Genomic DNA, 17,469 nt, shown 5'->3' with positions numbered 1-17,469 from the left:
GTCTGGGAGAATCCCACATGCCGCGGAGCGGCTGGGCCCGTGAGCCATGGCCGCTCAGCCTGTGCGTCCGGAGCCTGTGCTCCGCAACGGGAGAGGCCACGACAGTGAGAGGCCCGCGTACCACAAAAAAACAAAAAAAACAGATCAGTGTTATCCGAGGTCAGGAGTGGGAGAAAAGACTGATTACACAGGGTTACAAAGGGATGTTTTTGGATGATGGAAATATTTCTATATAATGATTGCGTTGCTAGTCACATGACAATATTCATCTGTCAAAAGTCATGCACTGGTGAAATTTTGTTACATGAAAATTATACTTTAATACAGCTGACAAAAAAAGAATTCCAAATGTAAAAAAAAAAATTCTTAAAAATATCTTGGGTTGTGATGCCAATATAAGTGGAATGCAGAGGAGAGATACCAAATAAGATTATATGCTCTTACCAGGTTAATTAACTGAGTGTGTACTACATCTTCTACCAAAACTGCTGTTTCATGAAGAGGCCTCCTAGAATCACCTAGAGAAAACCTGCAAAGAAAATCAAACATACCAATATTAAGGACTGTAAAACTAAGAAAGGCAAAAGTGAAAAATATTTATCATGATACTGTTTAATAAAGTACAAATTGTCCTCTCAAATGACAGAGTACGTATACGATTTTCTATGGACAAAGAATTGCATCTTTCCTACATAAGCTGAAACTTCCAGAGAAAAGTGCAGTGTCATCAATGTTATTTCTTGACTTGTGTAGGCATTTTTGAGGGCATTTACTATTTCAAAATGCAAAATTTTAAAGACAACCACTTCATAATATTGGCAACCAGAAAACTGTTACCATATCCAAATAACCAATACAGCTGGCCCTTCATATCTTCAGGTTCTGCAGGTTCCTCAGATTCAACCAACCACCAATTGAAAATATTCGAAATAAAAAAAAAAATCCACAAAGTTCTGAATAGCAAAACTTGATTTTGCCACGTGGTGGCAACAATTCACATATCATTTACATTGTATTTACAATTATTTACATGGCATTTACTACGTATGAGGTAATATAAGTAATCTAGGGACAATTTAAAGTATATGAAAATTTCCCCAAAGAAGATATACAGATTGACAATAAAAACATGAAAGGATGCTCAACATCACTAATCATTAGAGAAATGCAAATCAAAACTACAATTAGGTATCACCTCACACCGGTCAGAATGGCCATCATCAAAAAGTCTACAAACAATAAATGCTGGAGAGGGTGTGGAGAAAAGGGAACCCTCTTGCACTGTTGGTGGGAATGTAAATTGATACAGCCACTATGGAGAACAGTAGGGAGGTTCCTTAAAAAACAAAACATAGAACTACCATATGACCCAGCAATCCCACTGCTGGGCATACACTCTGAGAAAACCATAATTCAAAAGGAGTCATATACCACAATGTTCATTGCAGCCCTATTTACAATAGCCAGGACATGGAAGCAACCTAAGTGTCCATCAACAGATGAATGGATAAAGAAGATGTGGCACAGATATACAATGGAATATTACTCAGCCATAAAAAGAAACGAAATTGAGTTATTTGTAGTGAAGTGGATGGACCTAGAAACTGTCATACAGAGTGAAGTAAGTCAGAAAGAGAAAAACAAATACCACATGCTAACACATATATATGGAATCTAAAAAGAAAAAAAAAGGTTCTGAAGAACCTAGGGGCAGGATAGGAGTAAAGACGCAGATGTAGAGAATGGATTTGAGGACATGGGGAGGGGGAAGGGTAAGCTGGGACGAAGTGAGAGAGTGCCATGGACACACATACACTACCAAATGTAAAATAGATAGCTGGTGGGAAGCAGCCGCATAGCACAGGGAGATCAGCTCCGTGCTTTGTGTCCACCTAGAGGAGTGGGATAGGGAGGGTGGGAGGGAGACGCAAGAGGGAGGAGATATAGGGATATATGTACACATAAAGCTGATTCACTTTGTTATACAGCAGAAACTAACACACCACTGTAAAGCATTATACTCCAATAAAGATGTTTAAAAAGAAAAAGAGACATGGGATAGTCATAAGTAGATCACTTTCACTGAATTTCCTTGTCCAAGATTCACTTAGGAAGGCAAAGTGGGTTATTTTGAGGGGCATTTGAAGAAAATGCTAAGTTTAACATTACCATGGAAGACTATGTGTGTAAATATTACAAATAATAATTCTGTTTATTAAAGTAAAAAAAAAGTAAATGGAAAGATGTGCATAGGTTATATAGTAAATGCTATGTCATTTTATATAAGGGACTTGAGCATCTGACGATTTGGGTATCTGCAGGGGGTTCTTAGAACCAATCCCCCTCAGACACTGAGGGACAACTGTACAGTAACACAATAATAGCCACGTAGAAAACTAAAAAAAAGCATGTGATGTAATTAAAATGAAAACTGCTAAGAAAAATGCATGTAAGTGGTGTAAACTATTATTTCAAATTATATACAAGCAGATTATCAAGAATGGATGACAAAGCTGATCTTAAAAGTCCTCTTCTCAATTTTCATATTGTGGACTAGATGGTCCTGGTAAAGAACATTTGAAAATATACAGTAATATATTAAAAACTTATATTTAAAGCATACTTTAACCAGCACTAGAGAGAACGAAAAAGAAGTCAGAGAAAATGAGAAAACACAGTTCCACAGGATAAGAGAGCCCTGGAGCCAAAATTTATTCTGAAAGCATCTACTTCTTTATAGTAGCCTATAGCTTGGATTTCAACCAGCAGAGTTTTCAAGGTATAGGAAAGAACGCTGGGACCTCAAGAGAGGTTTGAGGAAACTACTCTGAAGTTGAGAAAAGCAATGCCCAGATGGTGATACTTTCAGTGTGTGAACTAGGAAAATACCACTCCAAGGAAGGCACTTTGCCTGTCTTAGCCCAGGCTGAGTGAAAGAGAAAAAAAATGTGGTATTGGCACAAAGAGACTATAGGAAAAGAACAGAGAGCCTAGTAATAAACATATAATGGTCAACTGATTTTCAATAAGGGTGGCAAGAGCACCCAATCTGGAAAGGACAGTCTTTTCAACAATTGGTGCAGGGAAACAAGATGTCCACATGCAAAAGAATGAAGTTGGACTCTTACCTTGTACCATATATTAAAATAAACTCAAAATAGATCAAAGACCTAAAACTATAAAACTCTTAGAATAAAACAGAAGGGGAGATCTTCATGACTTTGGATTTGGTGAAGGTTTCTTAAGTGTGACACCAAAAGCACAGGCAACAAAAGAAAAAAATAAATTGGACTCCATCAAAATTAAAACCTTTTATAAATCAAAGAACACTATTAAGAGAGAGAAAAGATAACCCACAGAATGGGAAAAAAAAAATGTTTGAAACTCATATATCAGATAAATAACCAGCATATACAAGGAACGCCCACAACGCAAAAAAAAAACAACAACAAACAACCCAACTTAAAAATGGGCTATAGACTTGAATAGATATTTCTCCAATGAAAATAAACAAACGGCCAATTTCAAATGAAAAGATGCTCAAAATCATTAGCCATTAGGGAAATGCAAATAAAAAAAACATGAAGATACCACTTCAAACCCATAAGAATGGCTATTATCAACAAAATGGAAAACAGTAAGTGTTGGCTAGGATATGGAGAAATTGCAAATGCTGTACATTGCTGGTGGGAATGCAAAATGGTGCAGCCACTGTGGAAATGTGCATGATATGTAGACACCACCCGAAACTGAACAGCTGTAGTGTTATAGTCCCCTTCTGGAACATCCCTGAAAGACAGTGGTAAAGGGAAATCCTCCCAGTGCACAGAACTTAACAGCAGTGCACTGAATTGTTTACTTGAAAGAAGAAATAGTTAGATGTGTAATTTTATACTGATTCATGGGCTATGACCAATGAGTGGCTAATGGTAAGGGACATGGAAGGAGTATGTTTGGGAAGTTGGGAAATTTGGGGAAGAGGCTGACAGATGTCTCTAAATAGGCAAAACAACAACAACAACGTGAAGACGTCAACTATATTTCAATTTAAAAAAACTAAAAAAAAAGTGAAGGTATCTGTGTCTTGTGTGAATGCTCATAGGTGACCTCAGCAAAGGAAGATTTTAACAATCAAGTGGATACCATCAGCTTTTCCCAAATCACCCCATCATTGCCCAATGGGCTATGAACAAGGTGGCTGTGGTGGGAAGGATGGGCTTCCACTCACCAAGGTCACTGCTGAGTGTCCATCTGTCAGCAGCAGAGATCAACACTGAGTTCCCTATATGGTATCATTCCCCAGGGTGATCAGTCAGCTACCTGGTAACAGGCTGATGCCATTAGACCACTTCCATCATGGCAGTGGAAGTGTATTATTCCTACTGGAATAGACACTCTGGATATGGAACTGGCATCCCTGCATGCAATGCTTCTGCAAAAATTACCATCTGTGGACTTAGAGAATGCCTATCCACTGTCATAATATTCTATACAGCACTGATGCTGATCAAGAAACTCACTTAACAGCAAGAGAAGGGCTACACTGGGCCCACACTTATGGAATTCACTATTCTTAACATGTTCCCCACCATCATGAAGCAGCTGGTTTGACGGAATGATGAAATGGCCTTTTGAAGACTGAGTTACAGTGCCAGCAAGTTGGCAATACCTTGTAGATCTGGAGCAAGGTTTTCCAGAAGACTATACAGTCTAGAACCAGCGTCTAATATGGTGCTGCTTCTCCCACACATAGAATTCACAGGTCTAGGAATCAAAGGATAGAATGGGAGAGGCACCACTCATTGTTACTCCTAGAGGCCCACTAGCAAAATTGTTGCTTTCCGTTCCCATGGCCTTATGATTTACTGGCCTAGAGGTCTTAATTCCAGAGGGAGGAATGCTTTCACATTTATGCCATTGACACAATTATTCCATTGAAATGCAACTTAAGACTGCAGCTGAGTCACTGTGGATTCCACATGCTTCTGAATCAACAAGCAAAGAAGGAGCTACTGTGTTGGCTGGGGTGAGTGATAGTGACTACCCAGTGGAAAATAGACTGGTACTCCACAGTGGAGGTGAGAAAGAGTATTTCTGGAATATAGGAGATCCCTTAGGACGTCTCATAGTACTACCATGCCCTGTGATTAGGTCAATGGAAAACTACAACCCAATCCAGGAAGGACTACTAATAGCTCAGATCCTTCAAGAATGAAGGTTTGGGTCACTCCACCAGTTAAAGAATCACAACCAGCTGAGGTGCTTGCTGAAGGCAGGGGAATACAGATTAGGTAGTGGAAGAAGGCAGTTATCAATACCAGCTACAACCATATGACCAGTTATAGAAAGAGGACTGTAACGGTCATGAGTATTCCCTTATTTTGTTATGAATACGTTTGTGTGTGTGTGTGAATGTGAATGTCGGGGAAATACCTGTTTCCTTCCCTCTCTAATATTCCCTCCTCATGTAACATAAAATGTATTGGCCTTACAGTATCTGTTATTCATTTTATATCATAGTATTTAAGCTAGGAACACCAAGGAGAAGTATAAACATCACTCAAGGACTTAACCTCATCTTCTGGGGAAGGGGTTAGCACATTTTCAGTTGTGTGCTGGATAACTATCACGTTAGGCAGAACTATGACCTTGTTATTGTCTTTATTTGGAGACTAAGTATAGTTTAAGGAGATATGGGTGCCCAAATTGATATGGGTATGGTTAATTTTATGGCTCAGTTTGACTGGGCCATGGGGTAGTTAACATTAGTTTGATATGTATTTGCTGGTATTTATGAGTGAGATTAACATTTGAATCCGTAAACTGGGTAAGGCAGATTACCCTCTCCAATGTGGGTGTGCCTCATCCAATCTGTTGAAGTCCTGAACAGAACAAGAGGAGGAGTAAGGGAGAATGCACCCTCTGCCTGTCTTCAAGCTGGGACATTGGTCTTTGCCTGCCTTTGAACTCATTTTGGGACACCATCAGCTCTACTGCTTCTCAGATTTTCATACTGTAGTTTTACCCTCCCCTCATCACATTTTTATGTTGTTGATTTCACAATGTACATCTTTTAGCTTGTGTATCATTAACAAATTATTGTAGTTATGATTATTTTTACTACTTTGGTCTTATAACCTTCATACTAGATGTATAGCTGATTTACCCACCATTAAAACATTTGTGTATTCTGAATTTAAGCAGTGGAATTTGTACTTTTATACATTTTACTATTACTGACTAGCATCCTTTCATTTCAGTTCAAAGAAGTCCCTTTAACTTTTCTTATAGGCTAGTCTAGTGCTTATGAACTCCTTCAACTTTCACTTGTCTGGAAAATTCTTTCTCTCTCTTTCAATTCTGAAGGATAGCTTTGCTGGGTATACTTTTTTTGGCTGCCAGGAAAGCAAGAGCAAAACATAACTCTATTAGGGCTTCCCTGGTGGCGCAGTGGTTGAGAGTCTGCCTGCCGATGCAGGGGACACGGGTTTGTGCCCCGGTCCGGGAGGGTCCCACATGCCGCGGAGCGGCTGGGCCCGTGAGCCATGGCCGCTGAGCCTGCGCGTCCGGAGCCTGTGCTCCACAACGGGAGAGGCCACAACAGTGAGAGGCCCGTGTACCACAAAAAACAAACAAACAACAAAAAAAACCCCATAGATCTATTAATATAATTAACTCCATAAAATATGAAAATAGAAAAACTATATGATCATATCAATAGACGTAGGAAAATCACTAAACAACCATTCACGACAAAAATTTTAGCAAAGTACGACTAAAAAGATTTTCTTTAATCTGATGAAGAGAATCTACCAAAAACCATATAGGGAACAACATACTCAGAAGCATTCAAACCTTCTGAAATTCAGACCACTATAAGGATTCCCACTATCACCACTTTTAATCAATATAATACTTAAGATTACAGCGACAACATAAGGCAAGAAAAGGTTTAAACTGTATAAGTATTGAAAAGAAAAAACTAAACTGTTCTTATTCACATATAATCTGAGTATCTACACAGAAAACTCAAAATAATGGGGAGACAAATTATTTCAACTAATAAAGGAAGCCAGCACGTTTTTCAGCTATAAGAGCAATTTAAATATCATCAACACAAAGGCAGAACTCATTGAAACAGACAGCAGAGGGGTCGTTACCAGGGGCTGGGAGTGGGGGAAACAGGGAGATGATGCTTAAAGGGTACAAACTTCCAGTTAGAAGATGAATAAGTTCTGGGAATGTTACATACAGCACAGTGATCACAGTTAACAGTACTATATTATACACTTAAAAGGTGATAAGAGAGTAAGTCATAAATGTTCTCACCGCAACAATGAAATGGTAACTGTGTGACGTGATAAAGGTGTGAGCTAAAGCTATGGTGGTAATCATTTTGTAATAAACAAGTATATCAAATCAACATTGTACTCCTTAAACTTATACAATATCAATCATATCTCAATAAAGTTGGGGAAAACAGCACACAAAGATAGAAAATGCAATTAAAAATATATAAATTGGCTCTAAACTTTATGTGAGAGAGTCAAGACCCAAGAATAGTCAAGACACTTTTGAAATACAAAGTAGAAGGAGATTTCCTACAAGACTTATTATAAAGCCATAGTAATTAAGGTAGTGTGCTACTGGTGCAAGGACAAACAAATAAACCAACAGAACAGAAAGAGAAGAAAAAGTCCCCATCAGAGAGTAAACTCCACAATGACAAAAATCTTCTGTTATGTTCACTGACATATTCAATATTTAATTCTTTGGGCTGCCGGAACAAAGTTTCTCTTCCATTATTTTAAGTTAATTTAAATCGCACCAAAGAAGAAGTACAAAGTTATCAAAGGGAAATAATTGACTCAAAGATAAAACAATGAATGCAATTCACATCTCTAGTAAAAAGAATACTTTAAAATACTTCTTATATAAAATGTACAAATAATTACCAAGTTTTACCTCAAGCTTTTATATACTTTTCTATTAAAAATAATCATTAACATAAACATGTAAAGTACTTAAAACCAGCTAAAGATATAAATACGGATGGGATTTTGATTAGTATATTATTTTAATTTTCAGGATTGTTAGTTCTTCAGCTTAAATTTGCATTTTTTCTCATATTACTTCTGCTAAGTTTATTTTCCCAAATGCAGAAAGCTAGATATTGTCTTAATGGTTTCTGGAAAATAGAAATGAAAGCCACTGTACCTAGCCAGTCACCTCTTTTTGCTCTGCAATGTATATAATATTTTTAAGTCACTTAAAGACAAAATCCAGGTAATTGGTACTTATACATATCTTTTGATTTCCCCTCCCCCCATTAAACACCTATCTTATTACTCACTGATGCCTTGACTGATTTGTCTTGGGTCTATTCCCAACCAAAAAGGTCTGATGCTCAAATCCTTCACATGCTGCCTAGATGCCTGTAACAACACCAGTACTGCTGGACCAGCTTCCACTAAAGGTCTTTCAGGAAACGTTCCTGAAAAAGTTGTCCCTCCCCTGGTCTTCTGCAGTAGCTTCATTGCTATAACACACAAGACTCTATTTTAGTTATCATGTAACTTTGATAACTATGGTCACAACAAGTAAGTCCAGAGCATTCTTGCTGGACTCCACTTAATCAAGACAGTGGCACAGCTACTTATACCCTATCCTCTCACCCAAACAGGATTGGTTTTATTCAATTCCAGGATCAAATGTTTCAGTGATCACTAGGGCAGCTGACTCTGCAATTCCCTTGTCAAGTGCATAATGAAAGTATGAAATAAGCAAGACTATTCATGAGGTGAAGTTATACTTCTTATTCTGTACACTTAGAAGAGGATGTATGCTGAACGAAACCATGGGACACTGTTCCAGAAATTCTGCTGAACTTACCACTAAGCCTTTCAGTATTTTTGGGTGCTATGTGTAAGCCTAACAGTCTAAAATTGGGAGATAGCCTTTACATAGACATCTGTTAAAGTAGAAAGAAAAATCTATTAATAGAAAATACAGAGTAAAACAGAGTAAGACCTAGTTACAGAAACATTTCCAAAACACAGAAAACAAATTTTTAAAAATACACACTTAATATTACTAGTCACTATGCGTTTCCAAAAAACAACAAAACTTCATTTCAATAGTTTCTAACCTCAGTTAAAAAAGAAAATAAAGTTTTTTTAAAAAAAGGAAGGAAGATGCTAGATATTTGCTATCTTACTCTCTGTTGAACCCCTATTTGACATCTTTAGTTAGTAATTTATGCCTAGATGCTTCCTGAGTATGGTGATACACTTTCAATGTCTCTGGAAATTCTGACACATTATTCTTTATCAGAATCTTTTGCTAACCTCCAGATCCTATGTAAATGTATATATCTCATGATGTATCTACCCACAGACCCATTCTTCGTACATCCACTTATCACCAACTGTTGAAAAGAAATCAATCCCAAATTCTATTTTTTAAAATAATTATAATAGACTTCATTTTTTAAAGCAGTTATAGAAAAAGTGAGTGGAAAGTACAGAGAGGTTTCATATATCCCCTCATCTCCCTCCATGCCCAGTTTCCTATTATTAACATTTTGCATTAGCGAGCCAGTATTGATTGATACGTTATTATTAACTAAAGTCCAGAGTTTACATTAAGGGTAACTCTGCATGAGTTTCTCCATTGGTTTTGACAGATGTATAATGATATGTATACACTATTACAGTATCATACAAATGGTTTCACTACAAATCCTCTGTGCTCTGCCTATTCAGCCCTTCCTCCTTTGCAATCCCTGGCAATAACTCATCTCTTTACTGTCTCCATAGTTTTGTCGTTTCCAAAATGTCATAGAGTTGCAAACATATGGTATGTAGCCTTTTCAGACTGGCTTCTTTCACTTAGCATTATGTATTTAAGATTCCTTCATGTCTTCATGGCCTGATAACTCTTTCTTATTACTAAATAATATTTCACTGTATGGATATACCACAGTTTGTTTATCCATTTGACTACTGAAGGACATACTAGTTGCTTCCCAGTTTTAGCAATTCTGAATAAAGTGACTATAAACATTCATGCAAGTTTTGTGTGGACGTAACTTTTCAAGTCATGTGGGTAACCACCAAAGAGTGTGTTTATTGTATCATATAATAAGAGTATGTTTAGTTTTGTAAGAAACTGCCAAGCTGCCTTCCAAAGTGTCTGTACCACTCTGCATTCCCATCAGTAATGAAGGAGAGCTGCTGTTGCTCCGCATCCTCTCCAACACTGAGTGTTTGTGATTTTAGTCATTCTAATGGCTGTGTAGTGCTATTTTTTTTTTTTTTTTTTTTTTTTTTTTTTTGCGGTACGCGGGCCTCTCACTGTCGAGGCCTCTCCCGTTGCGGAGCACAGGCTCCAGACGCGCAGGCTCAGCGGCCATAGCTCACGGGCCCAGCCGCTCCGCGGCATGTGGGATCCTCCCAGACCGGGGTACGAACCTGTATCCCCTGCATCGGCAGGCGGACTCTCAACCACTGTGCCACCAGGGAAGCCCTGTGTAGTGCTATTTCATTGCTGGTTTAAGTTGCAATTAATTCCTTAATGATGTATGATGTTGAGCGTCAACCCCAAATTCTTTTAATGGCCGTTAACTGTAAGAAGAACAAACTTATCCAGTAAGCATATACAACACGTGTATATTTTTCTCTTTTTAAGTCATACAAACATACGTGTGATATTAGTACAAAAACACAGTATAAAACAAAAGAGAAATTTCAAAGAAGGTAAAAATGTATCAAACAATATTTTTAAATAAGTGTTATTTTCTTTATTGAAATGAGAAAACTTTTTTGATCTGATTAAATACATATATATAAATTATTAGCATTACCAACACTCCCAGTTTGCCTGAGACAGGGATTTTCCAAATTATTTTCTACCAAAGAAATCAGCCTAATTAATACTAAAAGGTCATGACATATTTTTTTATCAAAAAAAAAAAAAAAAGCCAGAAAATTTTCTTTTTTTAAGGGAATGAATGAATAATACATAAAATGTGTATACTATTTACTTTCAAACAAATACCCTATTATTTTTGTTCTAGAGTCACAAAAAAGCACCTGGGGAATTTGACCCTTCATTTGGAGATAATGCCTTTCCATGCTGTTCAGTTGAGGACTAAGGCAGGGTACTCAGTGCAGGAGGATTAGCAACCCAGCTGAGTCTCCTTGTAGTCACTGCCTCCGCTCAAAGAAGAAACGGCACCAGCTGAATGAGGGGCCAGAGATGGGAGCTGAGAATAAACAGATACAATTCATATGGCCAGTATCCAATTAGGAAGATTACAATAATGCAGGGCCAAGTCTCACTGCATCCTGGTCATCAGCTACAAAGAAGAGGCAATCAGCTATGATGAAAAGAAATTAGACTGAAAGTTAGATGACCTGGTTCTGGTTCCTACTCTGTGACTAAGTAGTACTGTAACCTCGGGCAAGTAGCATTTCTGGGTACCTCCGTTCCTCCACAATGGAAGGAGGGGACTGGATTCAGTGATTTTAAAGATGTGTTTTCAGATATTTATTCTGGGTATGCAAGCAGCTATAATCCTTAAATCCCAAAAACTTTTGTCTTCAAGAATTATAAGAAAATCATATTTTAAGAAAATCACTTTTATAACTCTTGTAAGAAAATTAAATCTTACTAAACTGAGTAAATTGGGCAACAGTCATGAAATTAAGAAAAAAGAAAAAAAATTTAATGGGTAACGCAGAATAAAATAAACAAATAAAAACAATTAGAGGAAGAGCAATAAAGCTAAATTTATTCCTGTCCTATATGTGGAAATAATTTCCAAGAAACATTCCATTGCCCTCTAAAAGACATTAAAAACAAAACAAAACAAAACAAAACAAGATAGTGCCTGTACTTGGGGAATGTATCACAGAATTCTATATTATTCTTCTTTAGTATATTTGACAGGGTCAGCTTTTGAGTCTAAAATACTTTTCAAATTTTCAAGCCCTGATTAAGAACACAGTGGAAGGACTGAATAAGTTTTAATTAAAGGGATTCTTCAATTAAAAGATCCTTTCACAATGTATATCAAGGCATCACATTGTACACTTTAAATAACTTAACAATTTGTCAATAACACTTCAGTAAAGCTGGGGTGTGGGGACAGAGTCTGAAAAAGAAGCTAAGGAAGTAAGTTTAGTAAAAATCCATGACAGAGAGCGTGCTAGAACAGTCCTGAAGAACACAAGGCCCACAAGCAGATCTGCTCATGAAGATCCAGGAACTAAACATAAAAGGACAAAGAGTCATTTCTTTACTACCTTGTGTGCGTCTTCTTGGATGCTGAGTTGCTTTCAGTACTTACCACTGGCTATAAACTCTAATGTGGTTAAATTATTCTGGATACTGTGGTTAAGTAATTGCTGTGGTCTTGGGAGCTAGTAACTGATTTTTTTTTTTTACTTCTGGTTTTCTGAACATTTTCTACCTCAGGTAATTGATATTACTTTGGAATGGACACTGTGACTACTGCTTGATGTAAGAAGGCCCTGGGTGACTTTCTGTCCCCAAAAGAAAGTTTCCTTATTCTCTTAAAACCACTTATTTGATTATACTTTTATAGGCTAGGTATTACTATAATACCCAGGAATTTCTCCTAACTGGAATTAGAGTGAATAGCAGGCTGGAGTCCTAGCATACACTCCAGTCAGCTAACCTGGTACTAGACAGCACACGCAAACACAGACATCATACTGTTTATGTCATTCTTACCCAATATTTGTTGAGACTGATTTACCCTCTGTCCAAAGGGGAAAAAAAGTACAGAAGTTTGACCATGAGCAGTCATTTAAGGTAATCAGACAGTCATAAACACATGCAAATTCTCCTTACTCTTCAATTTTTAATACCACTAACCTTTTTAACTCTATGATTTTATCTACCTGTTTTCCAAAGGAAGAAATGAATTCAATTAGCAATGGCTCTGAGAAAGCCAAAGTGACAAGTAACTTAAAATAATTAAATAAATACCTAAGACCATAGCCAGGACATGGAAACAAGCTAAGTGTCCATCGACAGATGAACGGATAAAGAAGATGTGGCACATATATACAATGGAATATTGCTCAGCCATTAAAAAAAACCCGAAATTGAGTTATTTAAAGTGAGGTGGATGGACCTAGAGTCTGTCATACAGAGTGAAGTAAGTCAAAAAGAGAAAAACAAACATCATATGCCAACATATATATGGTATCTAAAAAAAAATGGTTCTGATGAACCTAGGGGCAGGACAGGAATAAAGACACAGACGTAGAGAATGGACTTGAGGACACAGGGAAGGGGAAGAGTAAGCTGGGACGAAGTGAGAGAGTAGCATTGCCATATATACACTACCAAATGTTAAATAGATAGCCAGTGGGAAGCAGCTGCACAGCACAGGGAGATCAGCTTGGTGCTTTGTGAACACCTAGAGGGGTGGGATAGGGAGGGTGGGAGGCAGATGAAAGAGGGAGGGGATATGGGGATATACATATGCATACAGCTGATTCACTTTGTTATACAGCAGAAACTAACACAACATTGTAAAGCAATTATACTCCAATAAAGATGTTAAAAAAAAAAACCCCTAAGCCAACAGTTTTTCTAGATATGATCATTTATCTCATTGCTTGCTTGATTTTTCAACATCCATCCCCCGTCCTTTACTTTAGTATATATTCATATCTTATTAAAATGAACTTTGACAATATTTTTAGAATTTTATAACCCTTTATGAAATAAGTATAAATATCTTAAGACATAAGAAAAGCAAGATTATGATTCCTATACACTAATGATGAAAAATCTGAAAGAGAAATTAAGAAAACACTCCCATTTACCACTGCAACAAAAAGAATAAAATACCTAGGAATAAACCTACCTAAGGAGACAAAAGACCTGTGTGCAGAAAATTATAAGACACTAATGAAAGAAATTAAAGATGATACAAATAGATGGAGAGATATACCATGTTCTTGGATTGGAAGAATCAATCCAATCAATAGAATCATTGTGAAAATGACTCTATTACGCAAAGCAATCTACAGATTCAATGCAATCCCTATCAAACTACCACTGGCATTTTTCACAGAACTAGAACAAAAAAATTCACAATTTGTAGGGAAACACAAAAGACCCCGAATAGCCAAAGCAATCTTGAGAAAGAAAAACAGAGCTGGAGGAATCAGGCTCCCTGACTTCAGACTATACTACAAAGCTACAGTAATCAAGACAGTATGGTACTGGCACAAAAACAGAAATATAGGTCAATGGAACAGGGTAGAAAGCCAAGAGATAAACCCATGCACACACGGTCACCTTATCTTTGATAAAGGAGGCAAGAATATACAGTGGAGAAAGGACAGCCTCTTCAATAAGTGGTGCTGGGAAAACTGGACAGGTACATGTAAAAGAATGAAATTAGAACACTTCCTAACACCATACACAAAAATAAACTCAAAATGGATTAAGGACCTAAATGTAAGACCGGACACTATAAAACTCTTAGAGGAAAACATAGGCAGAACACTCTATGACATAAATCACAGCAAGATCCTTTTTGACCCACCTCCTAGAGAAATGGAAATAAAAACAAAAATAAACAAATGGGACCTAATGAAACTTAAAAGCTTTTGCACAGCAAAGGAAACCATAAACAAGACGAAAAGACAACCCTCAGAATGGGAGAAAATATTTGCAAATGCAGCAACTTCAAAAGGATTAATCTCCAAAACATACAAGCAACTCATGCAGCTCAATATCAAAAAAACAAACAACCCAATCCAAAAATGGGCAGAAGACCTAAATAGACATTTCTCCAAAGAAGATATACAGATTGCCAACAGACGCATGAAAGAATGCTCAATATCATTAATCATTAGAGAAATGCAAATCAAAACTACAATGAGATATCATCTCACACCGGTCAGAATGGCCATCATCAAAAAAATCTACAAACAATAAATGCTGGAGAGGGTGTGGAGAAAAGGGAACCCTCTTGCACTGTTGGTGGGAATGTAAATTGATACAGCCACTATGGAGAACAGTAGGGAGGTTCCTTAAAAAACTAAAAGTAGGACTACCATATGACCCAGCAATCCCACTACTGGGCATATACCCTGAGAAAACCATAATTCAAAAAGAGTCATGTACCAAAATGTTCATTGCAGCTCTTTTTACAATAGCCAGGACATGGAAGCAACCTAAGTGTCCATCAACAGATGAATGGATAAAGAAGATGTGGCACATATATACAATGGAATATTACTCAGCCATAAAAAGGATCGAAACTGAGTTATTTGTAGTGAGGTGGATGGACCTAGAGACTGTCATACAGAGTGAAGTAAGTCAGAAAGACAAAAACAAATAATGTATGCTAACACATATATATGGAATCTAAAAGAAAAAAGAAAAGAAAAAGATCAGAAGAACCTAGGGGCAAGACAGGAATAAAGATGCAGACCTACTAGAGAATGGACTTGAGGATACGGGGAGGGGGAAGGGTTAGCTGGGACAAAATGAGACAGTGTCATGGACATATATACACTACCAAATGTAAAATAGATAGCTAGTGGGAAGCAGCCACATAGCACAGGGAGATCAGCTCGGTGCTCTGTGACCACCTAGAGGGGTGGGATAGGGAGGGTGGGAGGAAGGGAGATGCAAGAGGGAAGAGATATGGGGACATATGTATAACTGATTCACTTTGTTATAATGCAGAAACTAACACACCATTGTAAAGCAATTATACTCCAAAGAGATGTTAAAAAAAAAAAAGTTTAAAAAAAAGAAAAGCAAGATTATGAAATTATCATCACAATGCAAAATTTACAATACTGATGGGGAAAAAAGAGATATATTAATAAATACATTTGTTTAAAGTAAAACAAAAGTTAACACAGGGTAAAACTTTGAAAAAGCATTGAAATAACCTATCAATATTCATTACTATAGGTATTAATACTCAGTCAACAAATATTTACTGAGTACCTTGTATGCAACAGGTGCTTGCTAAGTTGCTTAGGATACATCAATGAACAAAACAGGTTAAAAAAATGAGTGGAGTTTGCATTCCAATGAGGAAAGGATAAAACAAACAATATACATGATAAATTACTAAATAAATGATTTACATGATAAAAAGATGACAGAGGAAAAAAGAAAACATAGAACAGGATCAGGAAATGGGAAGTGTGGGATAGGGGAAGGGAGGCAGTGTGAATATTAAAATGGACATTTACTAATTTTTATGTGTGAAAGAAATGGCTTTTAAGAAATAGGAAAGAGAAAAACATCAGAAAACTTGGTAAAAACCAAATACTCACCTAGGAAAGCTCATTGAGAATTAACAGAGCACAAGGCATGGAAATATGCATCTGAGGAATTTTACAAAATTAGCCTAATATGTATATGAATTTCTTCTAACAATTCTAAGGCAATTTTTCTCACATATCCTACATTCCTAAGAAGCAAATAGCCCCATATTCAAACTCTAATGAACAGCAGCACAAAGCAAATGGTTATAAACACTCCTTATTTGAGGACAGAAAAGAGAATGAATGAGAAGTATACCAATCACTGCTTGTTAGATCAGGGAAGAACCTAAAAGATTTAGTCCATCTTGCTTTAAACAGACTGAAAATAAAGGTCGGAGAGGTTAAATAACCATCTCAGGGTCACAAATCAGAAGTTATTTCATCCATAATTCTTTTTCTGCAATACCATGTTAAATGTGCAAAAACTGTAACAAATTAGACAAATTAACCTTAAATGCTCATTTATCTAAGCTTACGATTAACAAAATAATATAAAGGAAACTCGGTTCAATTTGTATAACTAAATAATTTTTTAAAGCTTGTAGAGAGATACGTAATAACTTCAAGAAAGTTATTTTTAGTCCCTTAGGCCCTCAAAACATTAAAAAACACAAGGATTTAACTATCTTATTATTGCTGAAATTTAACAGTCAAAAATTAACTTTCTATAACATTGGATATAGACACAGTATAATCACAAATTTAACCCAAATTTTCAAGCACATTTCATGGACTGGGAATCAGAGATTCAAGAAAGTTAAAGAGATTTGCCCATGGCGTTAGCCATAGTAAACTTCAGAATTACATGCTGTGAGATGATCACTTAGAGAGAGGAGAATTTTGCACTATACAGATATTTAGAAAATTAGCAAAATAGATAATTGTGAGCATACTATAACAGCACTTCCCAAACTGTTACCCAGAAAAATACTACTCCGTAGTTAAATAAATTTAGGAAATATATTTTATTCTCTAGATTTGCAATGCATGTTACTATTTTAGACACTCTGAAAAGTTCTGGAGGAAAGAAACTTTTGGTTTTCAAGGTATTTACTGTGTATATAATCATTTTTCTAAGCCCACTTAGTTATGAAGCACTGAAAATCAATTTAGGCAACACCGACATAAG

General features: G+C 36.7%; 1 protein-coding gene across 4 annotated transcripts in view; it reads right to left on the bottom strand.

Annotated features, from left to right (window-relative positions):
* Positions 1 to 17,469, bottom strand: part of SUPT3H (SPT3 homolog, SAGA and STAGA complex component) — a 449,480-nt gene that overhangs the window by 227,549 nt on the left and 204,462 nt on the right. For all 4 annotated transcript variants that reach the window (XM_067752787.1, XM_067752786.1, XM_067752788.1 and 1 more), the window contains exon 3: positions 445 to 529. In XM_067752787.1, coding sequence (XP_067608888.1) covers positions 445 to 529 — 85 coding nt within the window. The remainder of the gene's footprint in view (positions 1 to 444; positions 530 to 17,469) is intronic.

Source organism: Pseudorca crassidens, chromosome 10 (assembly GCF_039906515.1).
Source record: "Pseudorca crassidens isolate mPseCra1 chromosome 10, mPseCra1.hap1, whole genome shotgun sequence".
Lineage (NCBI taxonomy): Eukaryota > Metazoa > Chordata > Mammalia > Artiodactyla > Delphinidae > Pseudorca > Pseudorca crassidens.
This window is presented reverse-complemented; position numbering and strand designations above follow the sequence as displayed.